The sequence below is a fragment of the Furipterus horrens genome, unplaced genomic scaffold (genome assembly GCF_987537825.1).
Source record: "Furipterus horrens unplaced genomic scaffold, mFurHor1.1.pri manual_scaffold_9, whole genome shotgun sequence".
In the NCBI taxonomy this organism is placed as follows: domain Eukaryota; kingdom Metazoa; phylum Chordata; class Mammalia; order Chiroptera; family Furipteridae; genus Furipterus; species Furipterus horrens.
Genome location: NW_028327179.1, coordinates 99,577,770 through 99,601,312, shown reverse-complemented (window position 1 = coordinate 99,601,312; position 23,543 = coordinate 99,577,770). Strand labels below are relative to the sequence as shown.

At 51.1% G+C, this 23,543-nt stretch overlaps 1 protein-coding gene across 2 annotated transcripts; it reads left to right on the top strand.

Moving 5' to 3' along the window:
- The first annotated feature begins 1,706 nt into the window (after positions 1-1,706).
- Positions 1,707-23,543, top strand: ZNF398 (zinc finger protein 398). Of its 2 annotated transcripts, none has more exons than XM_090287642.1 (6): positions 1,707-1,938; positions 4,603-4,998; positions 9,492-9,618; positions 10,158-10,271; positions 17,946-18,059; positions 19,287-23,543. In XM_090287642.1, exons 1-6 carry the CDS (start codon positions 1,915-1,917, stop codon positions 20,441-20,443), a joined length of 1,932 nt encoding a protein of 643 aa, XP_090143768.1. In that variant the 5' UTR covers positions 1,707-1,914; the 3' UTR covers positions 20,444-23,543. The 2 variants fall into 2 exon arrangements, with proteins under 2 accessions (XP_090143768.1, XP_090143767.1); XM_090287641.1 differs by lacking the exon at positions 1,707-1,938 and adding an exon at positions 3,875-4,511.

Here is a 23,543-nt window from a genome sequence, read left to right as displayed (position 1 = left end):
AATTCTGGTACCGTTTTAGCAAGCCCCGTTAAATCTGCTACCCCCTCAGTAACTGCGGATGTTAGTAACTGCCTGTTACTAAGATATCTTAGCCTGCTGGTGAGGCCTGTGTCCTTCAAAGATGTCTTACTTAGCCTGCCGGAAAGAATTAGGTAAATTTCCTGTTTTAGTAAGCCTCTCTGTTCTCAGAGCCAACTCCCCCCAAACCATCTACAGAGGCCCTTGCACACCCTCTCCCCTTATCCCCTTTAAAAACCCCTTCCTTACTTTTGTTCACTCCTCACACCTCAGGTCTCAGCCCACCTGCCGCAGCTGGCCAAGTTCATCCTTTTTAAATTCATGGGTTCTCCTGTCATTTCTCCTTTCACTCTCGGGGGACCTAACAGTTCCTATTAGAGGAAGGACCATTTAATAAACTGGTGGCAGTGTCACCCTATTGTCCTGGCAGAACTAGCCTTGCTGGCCCAGGAAGCTAGTTGCAAGTATCTTATTTAGTGATGTCCCCGTTTAACGGCCACAGAGGTATCCAGCAGTTGACTATATACATTTTAAATAATAAAATCATAAAAATCAATTTTCTTTCTAGGAAAAATCAGACTCCCCCCCCCCCTTTTCTTTCTTTCTTTCTAGAAGTTAATTCTGTCATGGTGATATTCTGATACACAGAATTGCAATTTTTTTTTCTTTTTTCTTTTTTTCTTTTTACTGTGTGGTTGCCTCTCACTCACACCCCTAACTGGGGACCTGATGTGCAACCTAGTCATGTGCCCTGACTGGGAATCGAACCAGCGACACTTGGCTCGCAGGCCGATGCTCAGTCCACTGAGCCACAGCATCCAGGGCTCAGAATTGCAATTTTTAATGGCCACGCATTCCATTTGACAAAAATATGTATTCAGGGAGATCTCCGCTCACATGCCGCAGGTGTGGCTACTGTCTAAAAACAGCTCAGTAAGCCGGGGCCCCAACAGGATGGCTCTCAGACTTTTGATCTATGTCTTTTGACAGTTGGGGACACGGGCTTGATTCAGCTGTTGACGCGCAGGTTCAGGAGGACGTGGATTCATGTTCAGCTGGTCTGAGATGAGAACTGTGCTGGAAACGCCGGGTGAGTGGTCGTCACCCTGAAACTCACAGCCTCCGTAGAGAACACGGAGGAGCTGCTTTCCTGTCCGTTAGCACAGACCCAGCGAACCGTACCCTCCGCGGTCCGGCGGTAAGGACAACGGCACAGTAAGTTCTGGCCCTGAGACGGACCACGTGGCGCGCGCACTGCTTCATCTGTGCAGTTCCTGCCGGTGCCGAACGCCCTCCTCAGCGCAGCCGTGTGCCCCCGTGGCCCGCACTCTCGCCCGCAGCTCGCTGGCACCCGGCGCCCCCGCTTCGATCGCCCCACCCTCCTGACTCGGGCTGCCTCCCGCCGCAGCGCCGCCCCCCAGGCGGTGCCTGCAACGGGGCCTCCCGGAAGAAAACACTCCCCAGATGGGCTCCGGTTGCGGCTGGACCCCAAGCGGCAGCCTGCAGAGCAAGCGCAGGTGGGAGAAAACAATACACTTGTTTCCTGGTGCCACCCCCGCGCACGCGCCGCCCGGCCCCGCCGCCCCGCGCAGCGTCCGCCGGGCCGGCAGGGGGCGCGCTGCGCGGAGGGCGGGCGGCCGGGCGGGCGGGCGGCGCGTCTAGGCAGCGGCCGGGCCTGGCGTGCGCTCGGTGGCCACAAAGCGCCAGCTGAGGGGCCGCTGCGGACCGAGCGCCGCAGAGCTCCGCGTCCCTCGAGCCCGTCCGCCCGGTCGCCCCCGCCTCGGCCGCGTCCTCTCGCCCCCAGCAGCCGGGCCCGGAAGGCAGGCCGGGCGGGTGCCGCCTGTGTGGGACCGTGCGGCGGCGACTACCGCGGGCCGGGCGGGACAGCGCAGGGCCATGGCCGAGGCGGCCCCGGCTCCGGTAAGGGCGGCCCGCGCGGCGAGGGCTGCGCGCCCGGCAGGGTCTGGGCGTCTCGGGCCGTGGCCCTGGGCCCGCGGGGAGGGGGACAGGGCGGGAAGCCGGGCCTGTCAGGCGCGGGGCGCAGTCCGAGCCCCCGAGCCCTGGCGCCCCCGGGGCCCGCCGTCCGGCGAGGGGCCTGGGTGTCGGGTGGGACCCCGACGGCCAGCGCGAGCCTGGGCGGGATGGTCCCCTCCGGCGTCCCGAGGCCGCGGGCTGCGCAGCCCGTCGAGGGGTGCCCGCGAGTGCGCTGTCGCCGACCACCCCGCGGCTGCGGGCAGGAACCGCGCTCGGTGCGGGCCGCCTGGGCGCCGCGCAGCCACGGACGCGGCGTGACGGTGGCAGGCGCGCGAAGGCCCGCGGGGGCGCACACGGGGAGCCCCCGCCCCCCGTCGGTGCCCGGGCGGGCTTCCCTGCCGTGTTGACTGGCGCAGGGACGTGGACGGCGGGGGCCGCGAGGGCACCGACCGGTGCGTGCACAGCGGACCCAGGGGCGCGAGCGGGGGCTGCACAGGCGACGCGGGCCGGGAAGTGCGGCCTGGGGTTGGCCCACTCGGAGGCTTTGGCGTGACGGCCACGGAGGAGCTGCGCGGGAGGCGGGGGGCAGGCGCGGTGGGGTGCGGACTGCGCAGCGGGGCCGCCTTCTCGAGTCCCGAAAGGACCGCGGGCGAGGTGGGCACGGGCCGGCGCTGGCGATGGAAGTGGGACGGAAGCCACGCGTGTCACGTGACGTTTGCTCGCGGCCCCCCGGGTGCCATTTATCGTAATGACCGCTTTTATTTAAGCTCGCGTCTGCAAACTGTGTCAGCGCGTGGTCAGGATTAAGGACAGGAGCCGAGGTTTGCATCTCTCCGCCATAGCACGTCTTCAAAACCCGACGAGTGTTTTTCTTTTCAGATTTGATGTGTTTATTTTTAGGGCAAGGGAGGGGCAGGAGGAGGGAAGCGTCAGTGTGCGGTTGCCTCTCGCGCGCCGCCAACCCGGCCCGCAAGCCAGGCCTGTGCCCCGACTGGGGATCGAACCCGCGGCCCTGTGGTTCGCAGGCCGGCGCTCGGGTGGGCCGCACCGCGAGGGCTGCTGGGTATTTGATACAGCACGTGTCAGTCAAAACAAACACGTTTGCAGCGCTCAGGAGCCACGGTGGCCCCAGTGCGGGGCAGTGCGGGGCAGTGCGGGGCCGTCTGCGGCGGAAGAGCCGGGAGAGACTGACATGCTGACCGTGGAAACGGGAGCGGACAGGAGAACCATGCCCCACAGACCGGGGGGGGGAGCGGGCGCCCGGGGCGCGCGTGGGGGGTCGTCCAGTGGGGCGCCCCGGCTTCCCGTGGGAGGGAAAGGAGAGCGCGCGGGTTAAGTTCTGAGCGAGTCTGAGCGGGGAGGAGTGGGAAGAAGCGGTTGGGACAGTGTTGGTCGGTCCCCGTCCTCTCTTCTCCGTGTCCTCGGACAGCCCGTCGCCCCTTCTCGGCATCCCCGGGAGCTGGTTAAAGCGCTGGGTGGGTCCCCGTCTGCGTTTTAATGCGACATCCAGATGATTCTCAGGCACAGCGGGTGAGGAGAGGGCTTGGGGGGTGCAGCCTGGCGAGGGGTGCGGTGGGGGGGGCGCGGGGGGCACCGGGAGGCTGGAGGCCCCGCGCAGCTCGGAGGCGTTGGGGTTTCCCGCCCCAGCTCCAGTGCGCCTGGCTGTGGGGCTCCCAGGGGCAGAGAACCAGGACCGGGGGCCCCGTTCGCGCCCGGCGCTTGGCTGGGAGCGGTGTGCGTGCGGGCGGGCAGCCCAGCGGGCAGCGCCCCAGGGAGCAGCGCGTGGGGCAGGCTGACCCCAGCAGCCCGGAACGAGTGGTCGGGCTTAGTGGGGGTGCAGAGCAGCTGAAGAGAGAGTAAGGTCGGAGGCGAGCTGGGCCGGAGAGCCGGTCACCGCAGTGGCCGACAGCTCTGTGATGCCCGGCCACCCTCCGGTGTGTGTGGGAATTCCGCTGCTTTTTTAGCATACCGTTTCAGAGCGTGCCCAGTGGTGGGACAGCCTGTTATCTCCTTTAAAGACCTAGTTCGGAAGTTACTTACACAGGCCAAGGTTGGCCCCTAAACAGCCCCCGTTGGCCCGAGTCTGCCCAGTGCAGTGGCGCAGTGCGAGAACAAACACGTCTGTCCTGCCTTCTGCTCTGCAGCCCTCCGACTCAGCCTTCAGAGCTTCCCTGGCTGCTCCTGAGTGACACGGTCGTGGTTGGTAAGCAGGGGCGGCCAGAGCTTAAGCCTGTCAGGGACTTATCAGCGCGCTGCGCTGGGGAACCCTGGGCCGCTGCTGGGCACGGAGGCCTTTCCCACAGGCCGAGGCGGCGGCGGCTGGAGCCTGGGGCCCGCTGGCCAGCAGAGCTTGCGTCTAGGGAACGTGCCAGGCTGGCTCTTGGTCCAGTTTCACTTGCTGGCTTAAGCTCACCCATCCCCGACCCACCATAGCGGTTCCCTTGGCTTTGGTGTCGAGGAGCTCCATGAAGGCGAGGTGGATGCAGGCCCTGCTAAAACTGGGGGTAGACGAATCTCCGGTGCGCGGTTAGGCAGCCCTTATCTCGCCCGAGTCTGGATTAAGGCTCCTGCTAACCCTCGGTGTCTTTCTTGTTTCCCCACTGCACCCAGACTTCCGAGTGGGACTCCGAATGCCTCGCCTCCCTGCAGCCCCTTCCCCTTCCCACGCCCCCAGCAGCAAACGAGGCCCACCTGCAGACTGCGGCCATCTCCCTGTGGACGGTGGTGGCGGCCGTGCAGGCCATCGAGAGGAAGGTAGAGGTGCACAGCCGGCGACTCCTGCACCTGGAAGGACGGACGGGGACGGCCGAGAAGAAGCTGGCCAGCTGCGAGAAGACAGTGGCTGACCTTGGGAACCAGCTGGAGGGCAAGTGGGCCGTGCTGGGGACGCTGCTGCAGGAGTACGGGCTGCTGCAGCGGCGGCTGGAGAACTTGGAGAACCTGCTGAGAAACAGGAACTTCTGGGTCCTGCGGCTGCCCCCGGGTATGAAAGGAGAGATCCCAAAGGTAGTACCTCGCTTCTGGATGGAAAGCGGTACCTGCCTCTTCCTAAGGGGCAGTCTTGGGAACCGCATAGTTGTTCTGTGTTTATCTATTTGGGAAGTGTTTCATGTTCAATTTAGCGATCGCTTGAAGTGTCCAGCTTCATATTGGAAAGCTCCAAATAAAATTGGTGACCTGGCAGATGGATATTCTTCTCCTTTGTCTTCTGCTGTTCATTACCCCCAAGTCACTTTTCTTTGTTAACCTGCCTGCAGCAGCCTTGGTGTGGAAACTAAATTAAGTTTCATTTAACTGAGTCAATTTGCATTTGTTGACAGTTCTGGTGAAAAAGTCAGAGGGAGGGCAAGGGCAGGGACGTAGAATAAATGGTTTGGGTAGGGTTTGGGGTGACCTGTAGGTCTCAGGTGGACACAGACTCTGTCCTTCCGCTGCTTTACAGAAGAAGTGAGCTGCAGTGCTAGGGCCCAGCCTTGCTGGAGGGAATAGCCTCTAAAACAAAAGGGAAATAAAAATCACTCCTACGCTGTGGCAGACAGCCTTGAGGCAGCGGTTCCCAGCCATGCCTGTTTGTTTCTTCCTTCATTCAGCAGGTACTTCTTGAACACTCCCTGTTTTGCTTGATTTCTGCATCCTGCAGGCATAGCAGTGCGCAATCATGTAAATTCCCCTGGAGCTTAAATTTTAGTGGGGAAAGAAAAGCAATAAAAACGAACAAGAAAATGAATACATTTAAGTGCTTCGCTAAAAATGAAGGTGCTGTCTGGTGATTTATTTCAGATTGGCTGTCAGAAAGGGTCTCATAAAGGAGCTAGTATTTAGGCTGAGACTGGTGGGCAGGGAGAGCTTTCTGGCAGGAAGAATACCTGGTGCAAACTCCCGAAGGCACAGACAGACTTGGAGCGACCAGGGGAAAGAGGGCGGCAGGCGGCAGGGACGCAGTGAGGACATGGGCCTGGCTGCAAGAGCAGGTAGGGCCGGGTCCTGGAGGGCAGCGCTTTTCGGCCCTGGCTGTGCGCGGGCATCACCTAGAGGGTTTTAATTTTTTGATGGACTTCACCCCTTGAGATTCTGACTTAGTGGGTCCAGGCTGGAGCTGAAGCATTAGTAATCCTTAACGCTGCATAGCTCATTCTAATATGTGACTAGGTTTGTGAGCCACCGATGGGTAGGACATTGGAGACCAAGGTAAGGAGTTTGGGTTTTATCTTAGTTCTCCTAAGGGAAGAAATTGGAGGGTTTTAAGCGGAGGAGCCCCATCTGCTCCTGTTTAGAGGGGATGCCTTTGGCTGGCCATGTGGAGAATGGGTCGTGGAGTAAGAAGAGAAACGGAGAAAATTCGTAAGGCAGCGGTAATGGTTGGGGGACTCGGGGCTCGGGTGAGGGTGGTGGTGGTGGAGGCGGACACGTGTGGACGGGTGGAGGCTGTTGTGATGGTGGAATTGCCGACAGGACTTACAGGTGGGAACTGGGCAACGAGGGGCTCAGAACAACAGTAACTCAGTTCTCACCGTGTGACGAGCGCTTCCGTTTTTCTCCTAAGAGCCCGAACTCGTCCAAGGCCATGCAGTCACTAAGTATAAATAACGGAGTTGGGTTCGGCCCAGAGCACGTGCTCCTAAGGCTCGCTGACTCCCGGCCTCTGCGCTGGGAGAACGGGAAGGATGGGGTTGACATTTGTTGAGATGGGGACCATCTTGGGGGTGGGAAGGAGGCAGGAGAATTTTTGTTTGGGTTGAGCGTGTCACTGAGGGGTCTAGAAAGATGAGGATAGTGACTGATTTGACAATACAGATCTCGCTAGGGGCGTTGACAGGGTGGCTTCAGTGCAGTGGTGGGGACGGGACTGAAGGGAGGGGCCAAAGAGTGGATGCGGGGGGTGGGGTGGGGATTAAGAGAGGGACGTTAAGGACTCTGAGGGGAGGGGGTCTCAGAGTCAGTGTCTGAGGGAGACCCCTCTGCAGTGTGTTTCATTTGGGTCTGGAGTCCCTCCAGAAGTTCTTTAGGATAATTTAAACTTAGCATTTGCCATAAGACCAACAGAAAAGGAAAGGTACTTAAAGTTACTTATTGTCATCCCTGGGTAAGTGGGTAACACGTAAACTGTGTTAAATTCTTAAAATTATTTATAAAGTAATGTCATTTCCTTAAAGATTTCTCAGTAAAATTACATATATTGAAGATTTGCTAGATCAGTATATGGGAAGTAGTTTCGTGTCCTTGCTTTGTGGGAGAGACTCCATTCAACACCCCCTGGTGCCCCCTGGCCCCCCACCCCTGGCCCCCACCATTCTGCTTTATTTCTCTGTGAATTTGATGATTCTTTGTAAGTGAAATCATCCAGCATTTGTCCTTGAGTGACTGGCTGATTTCACTAACACAGCATCTCCATGTTCATCCGTGTTGTAGCATGTCAGAATCTCCTTCCTTTTTAAGGCTGAATAATATTCCATCTTCCTTCGCATTGTAAAGGCATCGGTCCTTTGTCTCACGACATGAGAGGCCACTGATGGAAAGTTCACGACCACCTCAGTTCTCATTTGTTTGAAGAAAGCTATTTCCTTCTCTCTGGAAGTCTTTGTTTTTTATTTGTACTAGTTTTTCTAAAATTAATTGAAGATGTGTCTGGGTGTAGTTCTCCTTAAATTTATTTTAGGCCATTGGTGTGGTTTTTCAATCAGAAAGAAGACTGGTGTCTTTTTAGCTCTGGGAAGTTTTCTTCTGTGAGTCTGTGTCTGTAACATGTTACCTCCTCCCCACTGTTTTCTGTTTTCATTTTGGAGCTAGTTTGATGGATATGGGTGATTGCCTTTGAACTCTTCCTTTGTTTTTCTCACCTTTTTAACTAGAGTTCTGTGACCTTCCCGTCCATTCTTTCTACTTTTTAACAATTAGAGATTTAATTTATTTTCTGCCCTGGCCAGGCAGCGCAGTTGATTGGAGCATCACCCCAGTACACCAGACAGGTGGTGGGTTCAATGGGGCAGGTACGGACGGCAGCCGATCCATGTTCCTCTCCGCTTCTTTCTCTTTCTCTCTCTCTCTCTCAAAAAAAAAAAAAAAAATAATAATAATAATAAAGCTAAATCAATAAACATATCCTTGGGTGAGGATTTAAAAAACAATATTTTCTGTTTTTTTTGTTTTTTTTTTTTTTTAAAGCAGCTGGAATTTTTTTAATGGGTGCAATATGTATTTGACTTTTTCTGGGGCTCTGTATTAGAGGTTTGTCTGATTTTCAGTTTATTGTGCTTTTGCTTCTAGAATTGATCGTAGTGTTTGTCTTGCTGCTATTAGTTTTTTCTTTAATATATATATAGTGAGTAATCCTTGGTCGGGTACTTACAGGCAGAGAGTTTTGGAGAGGGCTGAGTCTGGGTGCTGGGTACACACGGGCTTCAGGGTAAGGTCCGTGGCGAGGAGCAGCTGACTGTCAACACCCACACGTGGAATCCCACGCTGTCTGCAGGCAGTGGGTACGTTTCCTTACAATGAGGTTTGTGGTGGGGGCCGGGGCTGGCGGGGGTGACAGCGGGGCCCCGCTCTACTACAGCTAGACCTTCACGCTGCAGTTTATAACCACGTGCGTGTCTGCTCGGGGTGTCTGCCAGCGCTGAGCTTGGGGTTCTCTGGGCTCCTCGCCTGCAGTCCTTTCCCGTGTGTGGGGAGGTGCCACTTTCTGCCCCACCTCCGACCCCAGCACGAGCCCATCCTTCGGGTCTCAATGAGAAACTCATCAAAAATCTGATCTAGTGACGGCCTCCCCTTCTCAGTCTTGCTGCCTTGTAGATAGTCCTGATCTTACGAGCTGTCATTTCAGGGGGGGCTCCGGGAAGTCCATACGTGTGTGCTTAGTGCACGACCTTGAACCAGAAGCCCGTCCAGACCCTTGGCTTTGGTCATTATTTTATTGTCTGTATTTTTGTTGTAAACAATCACAAATCTTGTGTAGTGAGGTGAGATAAAAATAAACTATTGAGTATCTGTATTTGCCCTGAGACCAATTTTAGGTGCTGAGCAAGTTGTAAAAATGGGCAGTTCGTGGTTCTAGCCTGTTCATAACCTACCCGACCTTTAGGCCTGGCCACAGTCCTGTCTCTGCTAGACTCACCACAGCCCCAGTATGGCTGTTTCTGAAATTTCTCCTCCGTGTTGTTGATATGAATACAGCATGTGCTCCTTTTGGGCAGAAAGCTTGTTTCTGTAATCCTGGTGCTTAGGCTGAACCTTGGACTTGGTGGATATTCAGAATGTGTTGTGTTACGTGAACTGAATACTGCTTCTCATTTGTACCTACCTCTGTGAGTGACTGTGGCCTGAAACCTAACGCCTTTCTCCTTGAAACATTGTCAGCTCCTAGAGGTTGGACGTGTCGTAATTTTTTCCTGTATCCTTTCAGCAGCTCACAGTTTCTTATAAACAGACAGGGCTCAGTGTAGATTTATTGAGCGATTGCCTTGCAGTGGGAGGGACTGACCCTAATGTCATTGTAATTTCAGGTGCCTGTGACCTTTGATGATATCTCCATCTACTTTTCCACTCCAGAGTGGGAAAAGTTAGAAGAATGGCAGAAGGAACTTTACAAGAACATCATGAAGGGCAACTATGAGTCTCTCATCTCCATGGGTGAGGCTAAGTGGGCACCTTGTGAGTGAGGCGACAGCAGCCCCAGGAGGGCTCAGAACAGCCCCTGGTCCTTATTCTCATGCTGTCCTTACACACTTCAGATTCTGGTTCCAAGCCAAAGATTTCCAGTTCACCCTTGCTAAGCAGGAGTAACTTCTCCTTGTGCCGGTCAGGACAGAGAATGAAGTTCAGGGTCAGGGCTGGGCCAGCTGCAGCGGTATCCATGGTGCCCTCACTTGGAGAGGGCCTTGATCCCTCCCCTTGAGATGAGACACACTGTCCCTCTCACTCAGTGAAAGAAGCAGGCGGGCCGTGCTCAGGTAGCACGTGGGCTTCTCCCACACGCTACCTCCCCTCTTCCCGGCTTTTCTAACAGATCTTGTCCGTAGTTGGGGGTGAATGGATGGGGAGAAGTAATTTAGAGTCTAAAAGAGATCCCCTTGGACTGGGGACCTCAGGCCTTCAGCTCAGCCTTGGTGGCAGGTAGCTGTCATTCTCGCTTTCCTCTTTGTCACACCCCTTTCCCTTCTTCCTCCTAGATTATGCCATGAATCAGCCTGATGTCCTGTCTCAGATTCAGCCAGAAGGAGAGCATAATACAGAGGACCAGGCGGGGCCAGAGGGAAGTGAGATTCCCACCGACCCCAGCGAAGGTAAGTGGGAGCAGAGGGGCCACTCCGTCTCCCTCTCCTGGTCAGAGAGGGTGGCACAGAACAAGGGAGCAGGGCCGGGAGCTTCCAGGGCCTCTCGGTGCTACGGCGGCGAGACTGACTGGGTCCGTCAGAGGGTGAGCTGAGAGGTCACCGTGTCCCGTGCCTTCCCCCATCACTACCACACACCCGAGGGCTACTGATGACGTTCCACGATAGAGGTTGTGAGCCCGTTATTTAGTAAAATAAACACGTCCTTAGGTGGCAGAGCAAGCGGCGGTGTTGGTGTGGAGGGAAGTGGCTTCCGGGGACAGTGCACCTGGTCGTGGAGAAGAGCTACGGGGGCTGGGAGTCGGCGTGGTCCCTCAGAGATGCACTTAACCAGGTGCCCCCAAAGCAGGCGTTGCCCGCTGTGGGAGCCAGCTCTCATTAGCTAACCCTCCCTTACGTTTTTGGTTACTGTGTGGAACGGCCTGCCAGTCAACATCGCGTCGTATTGTTGTCGCGGGGGCCACCTGTGCTTGCGGAAAAATCTCGTGCTGTTCTGTTCTTTGCTGGATAGAAAGCTCACAGAGTTCATCCTCCACACGTCTCTTCCAGATGAACCTCTCTTGCCAAACCGGAGGGTGCTCCTAGAACCCCAAATGCAGCCTGGGACCCTTTTTTTTTTTTAAGAAAACCTGTATCCCATACTCTTATTTTTTTCTAACATTTCATTACAAAAGTTTTCAAACATCCGAAAAGTCTTAACTTTATAGTGAACACCCAAATACCTGTCACCCAGATTCTACCGCTAACGTTTTACTCTTTCTCGTCACATGTATATCCATTTCTGCACCCCTCTCTTCATTCATCAAGCCATCTACTCTATTCCCACTGTATTTCACAATCAGTGTGGACATCATTGCATTTTCCGTAAGTAGTTCAGCATGGATGTCATTAACCTTGAGGCCAGTTTTTTTTCTTTTGAGGTAAATTTTACCTGTAATGAAATGCCCAGTTCTTAAGTGACCATTCTCTCTGAGGTAAGCATATATCTGCCACGCATTATTTTTAAAAATGCGTGGGTGATAGTATTTAGGCAATGTATCAAGTTGAATTTGATTAATATCTGTGTCATGGATATATGTAATGAGTCTAAAATTACATCACAAAGAAAGATGGATGATTTGATCAGAAAGATTCATTACTGGAAGTAACTCCTTAGTCCACTCTTATTAGTCATCCGACGTGGCCCTCAGTAGGCATAAGCCAGTGTGTCATTTCTTCGGGGGACAAATGGAAAAGATGTAAGGGATTTGGTTTTGTGATGATGTATGAAAGTTACATTTAGCTTCCATCTTGTCAGCTTGTGAGTAGTTGACCTCTGTACGTGAATACGTTTTTTCTTCAAATTAAACAGAGTCAGCTTTGAATTTACTTAACACTGTGATTTGATTCTTCACAGTTATAGCTTTCATTGGTGATTAATGATCTAGATATTTACCAGGTCTTGAAGACAGGAGTTATATGACTTAGACCAGTCAATATATGGCATTGAAAATGACCCTCAAATATGTCTCTTTTTAGAACCTTTTAGAACTGATGTTTCTCTCCCTCTTTCTTTCTTTGTTCTCCCTCTCTAAAAATAAATAAAACCTTTTAAAAAAAGAACCCTTTATATTCCCCCCCTTTTATGTTTATATATTTAAGAGTTTTTATTAAGCCAGTTAATTTCTTTGTGTAGTTCATACTGTCAGCTTGGCAAGTGAGAGGACTTTAAATTGTCTCCTGTATCCTTCCAGTACCAACTCCATACTTGTTTTCTTTTTTAAAAAAAGTTCCAGGCTGTGTTTGGGGTTCCAAGACCACCTCTGGTCGGTAACTCATTAGGAGGACACACAGGACTCAGCCTGTAGTCATGTTCGGGGCTACAATCTATCGCAGTGAAAGGATACAAAGCAAATCAGCAAAGATAAAAAGCATGAGGCAAGGTCTGGAGGAAACAGATGAGTTTCCAGAGTCCCCTTCTTTGTCTAGGACACGCTTTTAACTCCTCTGGCACAGACTTGTGACAACACTTGGAGAATGTTATCTTCCAGAGAAGCTGATTAGAGGCTCGACGCCCAGGGTTTTCATGGGAGCTGGTCACGTCGGCCCCTCTGCTGAGCACGCACCAGGACCCCAGGCTCGCAGAAGGAGAGCCAGCGTTCAGCGTAAACCACACCCACAGCGTGGGCCCACTGAGGCACTCTTACCTGTCGGGGAGTTCCACATCAGCATGGGCAGCTGCTTGCCAGCCAGGGCCCGCCTTGCAAGCAGGCCTTTTTAACACAGGCCTGTGTAGATTTCTTTTCGCCTTACCCATGAAAAAAATCCTGGGTCACCCTGGCCAGGTAGTTCAGTTTGTTGGAGCAGCGCCCCAATGCACCAAGGTTGCGGGTTCAGTCCCCAGTCAGGGCACGTGTAAGAGTCAACCAATGAATGCATCAATAAGTAGAGCAACAAATTGATGTCTCTCTGTCTCTGTCTGCCTGTCTCTCTCCCTCCCTCCTTTCCTCTTGGGTCTCTCTAAAATCAAGAAATAAAAATTTTTTTTTAGAAGTCCTGGTTCCTTTCAGTGGAGAACAGTATTAAACTCACTGGTCATTAAGGTGCATAACAGACCCTTTCACATGAATACTAAGTGGAGGATACTAATTTTAGGAGACTTTAGTGACAGAACTAATAAAATGTCTTTTCGATAGATGATTATCCACTTAAGCATTTAAATCATTAGAAAAAAATAATAAAACTTCCTAATTTTTTGAGCAAGCAGTTTCTCTCTCCTCAAACATCATCTTTTAATCAATTTTAATATACCACGAAATTTGTTGTTAGACCAGTGTGTTTATATTAGAATATTGATGTACTTAATTTTCTAAAATACATTTCAGATTTTATCTGTATTTCTAATAAAATAAAATCCATAATTTATTATTGTATTACATTTTAGAGCTTTCAGAAGAACCGTGCATTATAATTAAATAAAAATATATAGGCAGAATGGGATTTTATGCTCTCTCTCCATCACCATGATCTGAATCTGATGATGGGAAAGAGGAATCACTATATCCTCCTTTGGAATAGTCATGGATGCCTAGTGTCCTAGATAAAATTGCATACAATTAGTAAGGAATAGTAAGTAGTGAGTGGGAGAATACAGAAAAATATAAACTTGAAATTTCCTGAAGTTCTTCTTTAACTCTATTACTAGGGCCAAACTGCAGACCTGCTGTGTGTGTGTGGCCATTATTTGGTCACTTGATTTTTTTTTTTTTTTTTTTAATCCTCATCTGAGGACATTCTTTTCATTGCTTTGAGAGAGAAAGAGGGAAAACATCAATGTGAGAGAGAAACATCAGTCAGTTGCCTCCTGTACACACCCCGCCAGGGGTTGAATATATAACCTATGTTTGCCCTGACTGGGACTTGAACCCCCAACCTTTCCTTGTTGGGAATGTTGCTCCAACCAGCTGCGCCACACCGGCCAGGGCAACCACCGCTTCTTTATTTGTTCATCTGTTGATGGGCACTTAGGTTGCTTCCATGCCTTGGCCATTGTAAATAATGCTGCCGGGAACATATGGAGACATGTGTCTTTTGGATTTAGTGCTTCGGGTTTCTTCGGATAAATACCCAAAGATGGAGTTTCTGGGTCCTTCTTTGTCTCTTGTTATATAGCTGTTGTTTTAAAGTCTGTTTTGTCTGGTAGAAGTATTGCTACCCCAGCTTTTTTGTTTCCATTTTCATGAAATACCCTTTCCATCTGTCTGTCCGTCTGAAGTGAGCTGGGGAGACATCTTTGATTATTTGTGTTTCACGTGCGTCACCATTATCCCATGTACCCTTGTTCACTCTGGTCCAGCAAAACTATCTTTTGATAAAATCAGCGGTTAAGTCACATCCTATATAATCCCTTTAGTTTAGTTTGTCCTGTTTGAGAACAAGAATCATCCTAGAAAGGGTAAGACTTAGAGGTGTTAAATTACTATACAGATACCTAACACATCCACTCAGCTGTGTTATAGCCCCACACCTGTTTCACAGAAAGTTTCAAAAGTTTTTATATTTTTGCCAATGGTAGTTTGATGTATAAAATATTTTGATTGTCTGCTTAAGGTGTCAAATTTTCTCATAGTTAAAATAATACTCAACCAGTGTAGATATTACAATCTTGCATTTTCTTGTGATCAGACTTTCAATTTTTAACTGCCTCTCAAACCTAAAACCTCAGCACTTCCCAACTTTCTCTTACCTGGTCAGTATTCAGTTTTCCTTGATGATCTGGCTTTCTCCAGAGCCTGTGGTTAGTGTAAACCAGTGACTGACTTTCATTTTGTGTGCGCCACTGGGATTCCCCAGGCCTTTGAGGAATGTGCTCTGAGTGCCATTGTGGTGGCCTGGCCAGCAGTTGCCATGCTGCCACCACAAGGGTATTTGTATCAGGCCACCTTAGTGTCCAGCTCTCCGGCTCCTGTACTTCTGAAAGCTGACTGGGTTACATACCCCCCCACTTCCACCAAACACAGTTGCTATAACCGCAGTCTTTGCGTCCTGTGGCTGGCTGTGGGGTTACGACCCAATTGTTTAATAAAATAAATAGTAACCTAGTTGTACTGACCTAGTTAGTTAAGTAACCAGAGGGACTTCTAGCATCGTTACTCAGAAAGAATGGTTAGCTTCCTGGGATTTCCTGGAGCGCTGGCTGGCTCTTTTTCAGCCTTGCATAGCTTTCATGGTTGACTGCTGGCCGGTATTCTAGCGCAAGTTTGGAAAGAACCCAAGTGCCCATCAACAGGGAATTCTTGACTGAACAACGGTGCAGCCACACAGAACAGCTGGGGAAAGGCATGAAAGACCCATAAGCTGCTGTGGGCACGTTCAGAGCATATAGCAAGGGGACAGCCCAGGGACAGCACGCCTTGTGCGGCATGACGCAAAGAGGGCAGACATCACGTGCACGCACACTTAATCTTCACAAAGAAGCGATGGAAGATGAACACAAACCAGTGAGAACAGCCGTCTGTTCAGGGAAAGGGATTAGAGGTGGGCGCTAGACCTTCTGAATGTCCCGAGTTTTATAGTTTTGATTCTGGAACCCTGTAAACAGTTTACTTAACATAAAAACATTCTGTGAGGTGTGCCCGCTCTCGGGAGCACGCGCACCTCTCCCTTCTCCTGCATCTCCCCCTTCTCCCGCGCCTCCCCCAGGGGTGCGCTGCCCGAGCCTCTCTCTCCTCAGCCCCAAGGGCCCTTCCTCTGCTTCTGTCACTGTGTGCTGAGCTTGTGCAGCCGGCTGGCTCCCTTCCACTGTTTGTGACTTTTTAAATGAACTTCCTCTTATTAAAAAAAAACTTTCCTTTAAACCAAACACACACTGAAATAAGTAAACTGTATCATGTTGGTGACAAATACACAGAGTAGGTTTTTTTCAGATGACTTTAAAACACAGTATTTTAACCATCCCTAGAGGAATATATCCTAAAGACCAGAGGAACCACAAAAAAAATTGAGTTCATATTTTTATTAATAATATTGGTATTACTTTGAAACATATTCAGAAAAGCAGAGATAATGTTAAATGGCATTAGGAACCAAAATTTTTCAGGGTAATACAGAAAAGATACAAGTACTGAGTCAAAGGATTTAATTAAAATCCTGTAACCTTAAATAGGAATATAAACTTGTACCACTTTCCTTTTTCTAAAAGTTATGTGTTTTGTAGCTCTGTCCATTGAAAAGACCAGAAGCAGCGACAGCACCCTAGTCATCCCGACTGTGGTCTCTAAATTCCCTTTCTCAGAGATCATTGGTTGTGCGCTTGGAGCAGGAACTGTCCAGGGTGAACCTGGGATGGTTTGTCATGTCAGAAATGAAGAAAATCAGGTGTTCGACGCTGTGAAAAGGCAGAGCAGATCTGAGGGGGCTCCTGCTGGCCAGAGAAGGGACAATTTGAGCATTAAAAAGAATAATGGCTGCAGTGGACTGAAACTCATCAGCTTTGTAACATATGACTTCATAATGATAAACACACAAAAATGGCAGACCGCTTGAACCGCTGCGGTTTCTGGAACACTAACTTGTTATTCAGAAAGCTGATGCAGAGAAGCAGTTACGCATTTTTAAAGTCTCGTATTGTTGATAAATAGAAAGTTCTTCTAAATGTCTGTGAAAGGTCATTTTCCTTATACCTACGCTTTGCTCTTCTGCTGCTTCCTTTATATATGTGTTTGTGTAAAAGCTGGGCCCTGACTGGGTGGCTCAGTTGGTCGGAGCATCGTCCTGTACCCTGAAGGCTTGCAGGTTTGATCCCCAGTCGGGTGCGTGCGGCAGACAAATGATGGTGTTTCTCTCTCACATCGCTGTTTCTTTCTTGCTCCCTTCCCCTCTCTCTCAAATCAGTGAACATATTCTTGGGTGAGGGTTTAAGTTTTTTATTCTAATTTTGAAGAAAAAGAAACGATGCTGGAGCATGTTTCATACATTGTAGCCTTGTGGCTCAGAGTAGGACGGCTGGGAAGGCAGCCTGCCACCTGCTGAAACCTGTGCGTCTCCGGTCTCCGAGGAACCCGACAGCCTTTGGGGCCTCAGTTTGGTCCAGCCTTTCATTTCTGCTTGGGATATGCCCTCAGGTTTCAGTGGTCTCTGCCTGACTTCAGGGTGTCGGGAAAACCCAGTGAGTTCTCATTTGCTAGGAGCAAAGCCATAACCTGCTTACAGGGCTTTTCTGGGAAATAATATAGGGAGCATGAATTCACTCTCTGGACCTTGTTAGCTTGCCAGCTTGTCCTTTTAGGCCAAAAAAGGTTCTGTAGACCTCAGCTGGAATTGCAAGTGTAGCTCTTTCTGCACTGACCAAATGAGACATGTTCTGGGCGAGGCCTCTGGAGGCTGTTCTTTCTGCTTTTGAAAGAAGCCCCAAGGCCTAAGGGGCTTACATACACACATACACTTCTCCTCCCATCCTAGTCCAGGAAACAATGACCTGTATCATTTCATAAGCAAAGGTAATGCGATCTTTTAGGAAAAGCCTAGAATTGGGCACCTGAAAAATATGTTTCTGAGGAGTCATGTCTGTATTTAAACTGACCTAACTTTGTAATTCTGGAAGCGTATTTGTTTTTTAACTAACATTTAAGAAAAAATTTTTGGTCAGTATTATTTCTTCGCTTTTATTTTTGCTGTCTTTTAAAGCAAACTTTTGAAAATGTGGTGTTTCTTAGTGTTTATTTAGCATCTGTGAGCCCTTTCTGCTTAAATGGAGAGACTATGCCTGTTTTCATTATTTCATTAAAAAACTGAGACAAAAAAAATATTTTTAAAGTAATTGTGCTAATGAAATGAAAGGCGCTATTGATTTTAGATCATTTCAATGTGTCATTTCCAAAATAAAAATTGATTTGTTTTGAAATGGGCTCACCAAAAATACTGAGTCAAGCTGAGTACATACATCATGTAAAAATAAATACATTTAGTTTCATTTTGAACTGGTTCTCTAGGTGTTGTATGCAGTTTTTTAAAGGTTGATTCAGTTCCGTTGTTATGGTTAGAGTGAAATTTGGGCAAAATGTAGCGTCCAGCAAACCAATGTGACTGCTCTTACTTCCTGATTCAAGTCCCTGAAGGCCATTTCCTCCCCCCATCCCCCACAAACAGAGCCTGGCATTTCAACATCAGATATTCTGTCTTGGATTAAACAAGAGGAAGAGCCCCAGGTTGGGGCCCCACAGGAGTCAAAGCAGAGTGACATCTACAAGGGCACCTATGCCGGTGAGTAGTGAGTCGGAGACCTCCGTGCCCTGGTCCAGCTTACGCCAGGACTGGCTGAAGACACAGCAGGTGACGTGGGTTGTGCAGGCAGGGGAGTGGGGCAGAGTGGGAAAGGGGGAGAGATGCTCAGGTAAGTTAGAAGTGAAACCGAAATCACACTAAGAAATTTAAAATGAGAAAGCAGTTGTCAGAGGAAGAAAAATAAGTGCACAAATAGGAGGATGGGGACAGACAGAAGAACATTTAAATAGCGTGGAGATGGGACAGAATAAGGGGGTGGGGGCAGGACAAGCAGACAAGCAGTGAGGACAAAAATGTCCTTGAGGGCACACAAATGGGAATGTCAGTGAAGAGCTGGCCCTCAGGAGAGGCAGTGATGGGAAATAAAACAAATTATCTTCCTTCTGATTTAATTACACCATTATATTTTGCCATCTGAATTATAGGAGAGAATCTCAAGGTCAGAAGGGACCTGATTATTTACGTAACTTATTGCAACCTGATTTTTAATACCTTTTATGCCTTCGATTCTTTTAGACTCTAGGAAATAGTTTCTGCTCTCCAAGATATTTATATGGGGACACACATGCCAGTACTAGGCCTGCCTGTTGTTAAGTGTCAAGGGTGAGTGGGATAGGACATTACATACGGGAAATACGGAGTTTGGAGAACATGCATTGGTTGTGGTTTACGTTTTTAGATAAGGCCTAAGGAAGGATGTGAAGCCAGAACTGGGCCTTGAAGATGGGTCTGAGGTGGCTGGGTGTGACTTGGAAGAGAGGGGGCGCATTCTACAAAAGGAAGGCTGGAATGGGCAGAGATGCGAAGCAGAACGTGCTTCATTTTCAGGGACAGCAAAGGGAGCTCCCAGTCACGAGGGTGTATCGGGCAGCATACAGAGGAATAGGAGGAGATGAACACGTGGTTTCGGGCCCCGTCACAGGAGGCACAGGGGCTCTTCCGCAGTTCGTGAGCAGAGGAGGCACGTGGTGAAAGAAATGCTGGGAAGGTGGATGCCAAGGTGGCTCCTTTTCCGAGCAGGGAGCGTGGAGGAGGCTCAGGTGTTTTGTCTCAGGGACCGTGGTTGGGGGGACAGTGTGCTCAGCCCTCCCCTGGGCTTCTGACCGGAGCCAGCTGAGCGCTCCGAGCAGCCTGAGAGCTGGGGAGGGCCGCTGAGTGGCCGTGGGCCCTTTGTCGGTGGGGGTGACCCTGAGTCCTTTCTTTCAGATGAACAGCTTGTCATCAAAGCCGAAGGCCTTGCCAGGGCCTCCTTGTGCCCTGAGGTCCCAGTCACCTTCCCTTCTCCAGCTGCAGCAACAGCAAAGGATACTTTTTCAGACGTGACTTTCAAAAGTCAGCAGTCTACATCCATGACACCTTTTGGACGTCCAGCCACTGAGCTGGCGGAAGCCTCTGAGGGACAGGTGACTTTCACTCAGTTGGGCAGCTATCCCCTGCCACCTCCAGCTGAGGAGCAGATGTTCTCATGCCACCACTGTGGCAAGAGCCTCAGCCCGGACATGATGCTGACCCACCAGTGTAGCCACGCTGGTGAGCACCCGCTGGCCTGTGTCCAGTGCCCCAAGCACTTTGCTCAGCCAGCCGAGCTCGGCAGCACGCCCCAGGCCCACGCCAGTGAGACGCCCCCCACCTGCCCGCACTGCGCCCGGACTTTCACTCACCCGTCAAGACTCACCTACCACCTCCGGGTCCATAACAGCACCGAGCGCCCTTTCTCCTGTCCCGATTGCCCGAAGCGCTTCGTGGACCAGGCCCGCCTCACCAGCCACCGGCGCGCTCACGCCAGCGAGAGGCCCTTCCGCTGCACGCAGTGCGGCCGGAGCTTCAGCCTGAAAATCAGCCTCCTGCTGCACCAGCGCGGGCACGCGCAGGAGCGGCCCTTCTCCTGTCCGCAGTGTGGCATTGACTTCAACGGCCACTCGGCCCTGATCCGCCACCAGATGATCCACACGGGCGAGCGGCCCTACCCGTGCACCGACTGCAGCAAGAGCTTCATGCGCAAGGAGCACCTGCTGAACCACCGGCGGCTGCACACGGGCGAGCGGCCCTTCCAGTGCGCGCACTGCGGCAAGAGCTTCATCCGCAAGCACCACCTCATGAAGCACCAGCGCATCCACACGGGCGAGCGGCCCTACCCCTGCGCCTACTGTGGCAGGAGCTTCCGCTACAAACAGACGCTCAAGGACCACCTGCGCGCGGGCCACAGTGGAGGCTGCGGGGGTGAGAGTGACCCGTCGGGACCGCCGCCTGACCCTCCGGGTCCCCTCCTCACTGGGCTCGAAACGTCTGGCCTAGGCGTTAACACTGAAGGTCTGGAGGCCAGTCAGTGGTATGGGGAGAGCAGTGGGGGGGGCGTTTTGTGAACCTCCCTCCTTTCCTGGTTACCCATGCTCACCCAGGGCGAAAGAAAGGCCCCCACAAGTAATCACTATTGGCACATTGATGCGTTTGGGGTCCTATGCACTTGACTAGGGACATGACTTAGTTTGGGAACTTGACGGCATTATAAGAACGCCATGTTTTGAAATCCAGAAAGACCCAGAAAGGAGTCCAGCATCTCCTTTTCAAAAATGTGACCTAATCGGCAGTTGCAGAGAGCAAGGGAAGCAAGGTTTGGCCTCTGCTGGTCCCTCACAGGGAAGCAGATGGAGAGCGATTGCAGCTCTAGGTGGGGACGGGTGCATGGGAAGAGCCACCAAAGCTGGAAGCCCACCGGAGGCGGAGCGCGTCTCGCTGCGCCCGACCGTTAGTTCCCTGATGGTGAGACAGGTGCCAGGAGAGGGGTCAGGCCACAGCCCTGCTCCTGCCCCTCCCGACACCAGCTCAAGTCCCCCCGGGCTAATTCAGGCCTCTCCCCAAATGACAGCTCAGTATGGCCTTCCTGCGCTTCCTAGACTAACTTTTAAGTACATATTTAAAAAGTATTGGGTGAGCAAGGAATCTGACTTTGAAAGCTCCTTAAGGACAACAGTTCTTAGCTTTCACCAGCTTGATTTGCAGCCCCAGCCTCACTGGCACGGAAGCTGCTAGAAACCTCTGCCGAGGTCCCGGGTAGAAAGTGGGGAGCAGTGTTCTCGGCCTCAGCTTCAAAAGCCTGTGGTCCCCGAGAAGTGACAGAACAGCCTGACTGACATTCGTGCCTCACCCACATTCTTGGAGTCATTTAGTTCAAATTCCTCCTTACTGTTTATAAGCTGATACGATGACTTTTCTATTTCTGCTGCCTGATATTCTGGATGGTCTTCAGAAAAGGTTACAGCACTTTCCAGAAGTGTCGCAGAGTTTCAGAAAGTGCCTGTGGACGCCCAGCTTCCGTCTCCCCAGCAGTGGGTGCCAGTGAGGTTACGCAGCCTTCTCCAGCCGTCAGAGAGAGTGTCCACCGGTCTGGCCGCTCCGCATTGGCGGTGGGCAGGCTGAGGGGCCTCCTAGGTCACTGAGAGCTAAGCCCCTTCACAGACAGGCATGGCCGCTTCCTGCAGGTTTTGCTTTTAGGGACCTTAGGTACCACCATGTGTCCTTTCATTGGGGCCATTCAGTCACCTGGGGGCATCTCAGCCTTGTTCTGCACCTAAGTGGCTTTGCAATTGGGTGTAAGTCCCGTTCTTTCCTTTTACAGATCTCGGTCTTTTCAAGTCTGCAAAATGAGGCTGGTGAAAGGGGAAAAGTGAGCTTCTAAGAACACTTTTTAAAATCTTGAGATACATTCCTTCTGCCAAAATCCTATCTCTGCCTCTGGCTTCTATCCAGGCAAAGCCAAATAAGCAACAAAATCAAAGCAGACACATTCCTGCTGAAACTTGACTGAAGTCAGTTTGGTTTGTTTTATTCTTGCTTTGAGCCTGAGGTGGAAGACAGAATGCCGAGGCCCTAACTCTTGGGCAGGTAAGCTGTTCGTCACCCACACTTGGTTTCCCCTGAATCTGTCTGAGGTGCCTCGAAACGGTCAGTGAGTAGTTAGGACACTTTGTTGATGAAATGGTAAGGGAAGGACCCAGTTTTTTATCAGCTCGCTCAGCCTTTACCCTGCCTGCTTGTATGTAACCACACTAGGGAAAGTGTTTACCCCAGCCAGCTTTGCTCCGGAGCAGGCTCTGTTTGAACATGCTGCTCTTCAGGGTAGTCACAGTTACAGCATCTGCTGTGTGACAGTCACAGTACCAGGGGTTGTGGGAGACCTAAGAAATGTGTGTGAGACCATAACTTAAGAATCTGAAGGCGAAGAAGCAGCCCAAGAATATAGAACAAACCGAGACAGGTGAGGAACAGAGCGCTGGCATGTTGGGAGCTTTCTAGTGAGGATCTGGACTCGTACCCTGAGAAAATTGGGAATTCTAGTTTCACAAGTGACCCACTAGGAACCTGAGTGAGATCCGGCTGGGTTTGCACCCAGATCTCCCTAAAGAAAAGGTAGAAGAGTCAAGTACTATCCGGAGGTGGTGCATTCCCTTTCCTGAACAGATGTCAGCACTTACCAGGGTATGCTAAAGAAGGGATTCTAGGTGTGACGTTGGGCCAGATAACATGAGTAACTCAAAGATTTACTGAACTAATGGAAGACATCCGTGGGTTAAAATGCTAGATAGTCCCCACAATACCTTCTGCAAGGAACCGTAGTTGGCAGGGTCCCAAACTGGCAAGAAGTGAACACAGTTCAGGTACCAGGGAAGCAAGAACCATCAAGCGGGGTGGAAGGGAGTGGGCGGGGCCATAGCAAAGATGGAGGTGGGTGTGGTCCTCCTCTTTGGCCCTGTTACAGACTAGGAGTTCAGCTCTGGTACCTTCTAGTCTCCTTCCATCAGGTAGAACTCCGGGCAAGCTCCAAATTAGAGTTTGTTTGCCTGAGATTCAAGAATGGATCAGTGGGAAATAGAAAGCCCAACAGAAAGGCTTCAGTGTGTGGAGAAGCTTGGTCCATCAAGGACTCCTGAGAGAAGCCATGCGTTTAACTCAGCACTTAAAGAAGTACCTGTGGATTGGTCGTCGTGAGCGGATGTGATAGGGAAGGGGAAAGCCGGAAGCGTGCTCGGCAGTCTGCCCTCTGGACCAGGAAGTCTGGGCTGTTGGGAGTAGGCACTGTCTTGTCAGAGTGGATCCGGGGGTTGACCACACAGCTCCATTCGCTCTGCTCACTAGGTTTTCCATTGTCACCGTAAGGTCCACCTCTGGTTCAGCCACAGACGTGAAAATAAAAGGAAGTTGATTGTCTAGAAAGTGAAAGCCGATGACTGATCCTTTCTGCTGGATGTTCTGTATTGGCAGCACCATTGCTGAGCTCTAGCTCAAGCAATGCTTCACGTGATTTCCCTCATCAGTAATAGTCGGAAGAGTTCTCATTGGAGGCCTGTTGGGCTTCTTTGGGGGCATTTTTGAGAGATTTGAGTGTCCATGCCTGTCACAACCAGGACCAGACCCTGTGGCTTACTGAGAATAACATGCTCACTGTCTGTGTGCAGAAGCCTTATT

Excerpts from the sequence above, each read along its gene's own strand:
- ZNF398 (XM_090287641.1), top strand. The coding sequence starts at position 4,458 with ATGAAGGCGAGGTGGATGCAGGCCCTGCTAAAACTGGGGGTAGACGAA. Across the intron at positions 4,512-4,602 it reads TGGGGGTAGACGAATCTCCG|ACTTCCGAGTGGGACTCCGA; the intron begins GTGCGCGGTTAG and ends CACTGCACCCAG. Across the intron at positions 18,060-19,286 it reads CTACAAGGGCACCTATGCCG|ATGAACAGCTTGTCATCAAA; the intron begins GTGAGTAGTGAG and ends CCTTTCTTTCAG.